This window comes from Pan paniscus, chromosome 2, assembly GCF_029289425.2.
Source record: "Pan paniscus chromosome 2, NHGRI_mPanPan1-v2.0_pri, whole genome shotgun sequence".
Taxonomy (NCBI): domain Eukaryota; kingdom Metazoa; phylum Chordata; class Mammalia; order Primates; family Hominidae; genus Pan; species Pan paniscus.
Genome location: NC_085926.1, coordinates 96,246,141 through 96,248,382, shown reverse-complemented (window position 1 = coordinate 96,248,382; position 2,242 = coordinate 96,246,141). Strand labels below are relative to the sequence as shown.

The 2,242-nt window shown below is 33.9% G+C and overlaps 1 protein-coding gene across 1 annotated transcript; it reads right to left on the bottom strand.

Annotated features, from left to right (window-relative positions):
• Window positions 1-1,073: 1,073 nt before the first annotated feature.
• LOC100973670 (olfactory receptor 5H8) lies at window positions 1,074-2,009 on the bottom strand. Its single transcript, XM_034956996.2, has one exon. It carries the CDS (start codon window positions 2,001-2,003, stop codon window positions 1,074-1,076), a length of 930 nt encoding a protein of 309 aa, XP_034812887.2. The 5' UTR covers window positions 2,004-2,009.
• Between the last annotated feature and the right edge of the window lie 233 nt (window positions 2,010-2,242).

Sequence of the window (2,242 nt, the reverse complement as noted above, 5' to 3'; positions counted from 1 at the left end):
ATACTTTTATAATACAAAGTTCTCATCGTTCAGTCCCCACATCTAAGTGAGAACATGTGTTATTTGTTTTTCTCTTCCTGTGTTAGTTTGCTAAGGATAATGGCCTCCAGCTCCATCCATGTCCCTGCAAAGGCATAAAGTCGCTCATTGTTAAGGAATATAATTACATTATAATTACATTACAATATAATTACATTATAATTACATGTAATATAATTACACTATATTCCTTGTAATATAACCTATAAATATCACTTATTTCTTGATGTTACAAGGTTCCTTTCTTTTTAATTCAGGGAAAATTTAGACCATTTAATTCTTATTCTACCACTTCTGTTTTTTTTTTCTCTGCACTCATCTCAACTTAATTATTAAGTCTAATGTGTTAGCTTTCCGAATTAGTAAAGGTTTTCAGACTGCCAAGAAACATACAAACACAGCTGGAAATGTTCTTAGAAGGCATCACAAATGGAGAAGCAACTGGCCTCTCCTCACTCACAGAAGCACACTGAACTAAGAGAATCCTCTCATAGTTTCCTATTTCTGTTCATTTCTGTCTATGATATGTGAATTGAATCTCTACAAGAGAAGAAATTAACCATTTCCCAATAAAGTGGAATAAAACACTTTGTGATGGTTAGCTGAATTCATGAGATTTGTTTGGGTTCATGCAAACACAAACTTGTTCTATGGAGGAATTGTGCTATGAATCTCTAGTTTATAAACCTGTATTAGTAACAAAGACATCATACTCAAGTTGTTATTAAAGGATCTACTATTGTAGCACTTGATCCATTTATAAAGCCACATTGAAGAGCAAGAAACCTGTAAAATGTTTTTATTTTTTTCTGCTCTAATCTAGTATGTCATGAACAGTTGACAAAATTTTCTTGTATGCTTTTCAATAATATATACAAATATCTTAAAGAATTTATTAGATACTAATGACTTGAGTCGTTAAACAGTTAGGACAATTGTAACTGCAAAAAACTTTAAACATACACTAACATATACTGACATCTAGCCTGCATGATTATGTGACTTTAAATAGAGAATACATTCCAGTATGAGATCTAAACATTTCCTTTTAATGTTTTTGTCAGTGAATCTATGACTTGCTTATTTCTCAGGCTGTAGATAATGGGATTTAAGAAAGGAATTATGACAGTGTAAAATAGAGACTCCACCATATCTTGATCATCTGCTTGTGGAGATGCAGGGCTCACATACATGAAGAGAAGGGGGCCATAGTATAAAGAGACAGATAAGAGATGGGCTCCACAGGTGGAAAAGGCTTTCCTTATGTCTTTGGCAGACTTTTTTTTTAAGATTGTAAAGAGGACAAATGTATAAGAGACAAGAACAGTCAAAATAGTGAATACCTGTATTGAACCAGACAAAATAAAAAGCATTAAAAAATTAATAGAAGGGTCAGTACAGGAAATCTCTAACAATGGGATAATGTCACAGTAAAAGTGATGTATTATGTTGGAATTACAGAAGGTTAATCTGAATAAAATACCTTCATGAATTAAGGCATGAAGAAAGCCACCTATAAATGACAAGACTAATAGTGGGATACACAGTCCATTGGTCATAATGACTGGATAAAGTAAAGGTTTGCATATGGCTACATAGTGATCATATGCCATTGTTGCCAAGAGAAAACATTCTGTGGTTCCACTGATTCCAAAGGAAAAAAATTGTCTCTTGCATTCAGAGACAGAAATAATCATACTCTTAGCTAAAAAGCTGATCAGCATCTTAGGGGTCACTGAGGATGATAACCAAGCATCCACAAAGGCTAAACTCCCAAGGAATAAGTACATTGGAATGTGAAGGTGTGAGTCTTTCCAGATGACAGCAATCAGACCAAGATTTGCCATGATGGTGATGAGATATATTACCAAGAATGCCAGGAACAGGGGTATTTTCCACTCTGATTGATATGTAAGTCCTGTGAGAACAAACTCTGTCAGCAATGTTGCATTTTCGTCATCCATGTCCTCATTGGATGTACCCTGAGTGAACTGAAATAAATATAAAAAGAATATTCAATAAGAATTTATAAAGTGAATACTGGAGGAGAGGAGTTAAAATAAAATCATACACTCATCAGAATGTCCTATTCATGTATTTATTACACTGTGCTGATGAAAACTATAGTAGGGGAACTGAAGAGGTGGAAAAATGCAATTATTTGAGTTTATAGAATGTTGCGGGAAGTCAGGGACCCTGAATG

Bases quoted from the DNA above. Each gene is read 5' to 3' on its own strand.
- LOC100973670 (XM_034956996.2), bottom strand. From the start codon at position 2,003: ATGGATGACGAAAATGCAACATTGCTGACAGAGTTTGTTCTCACAGGA.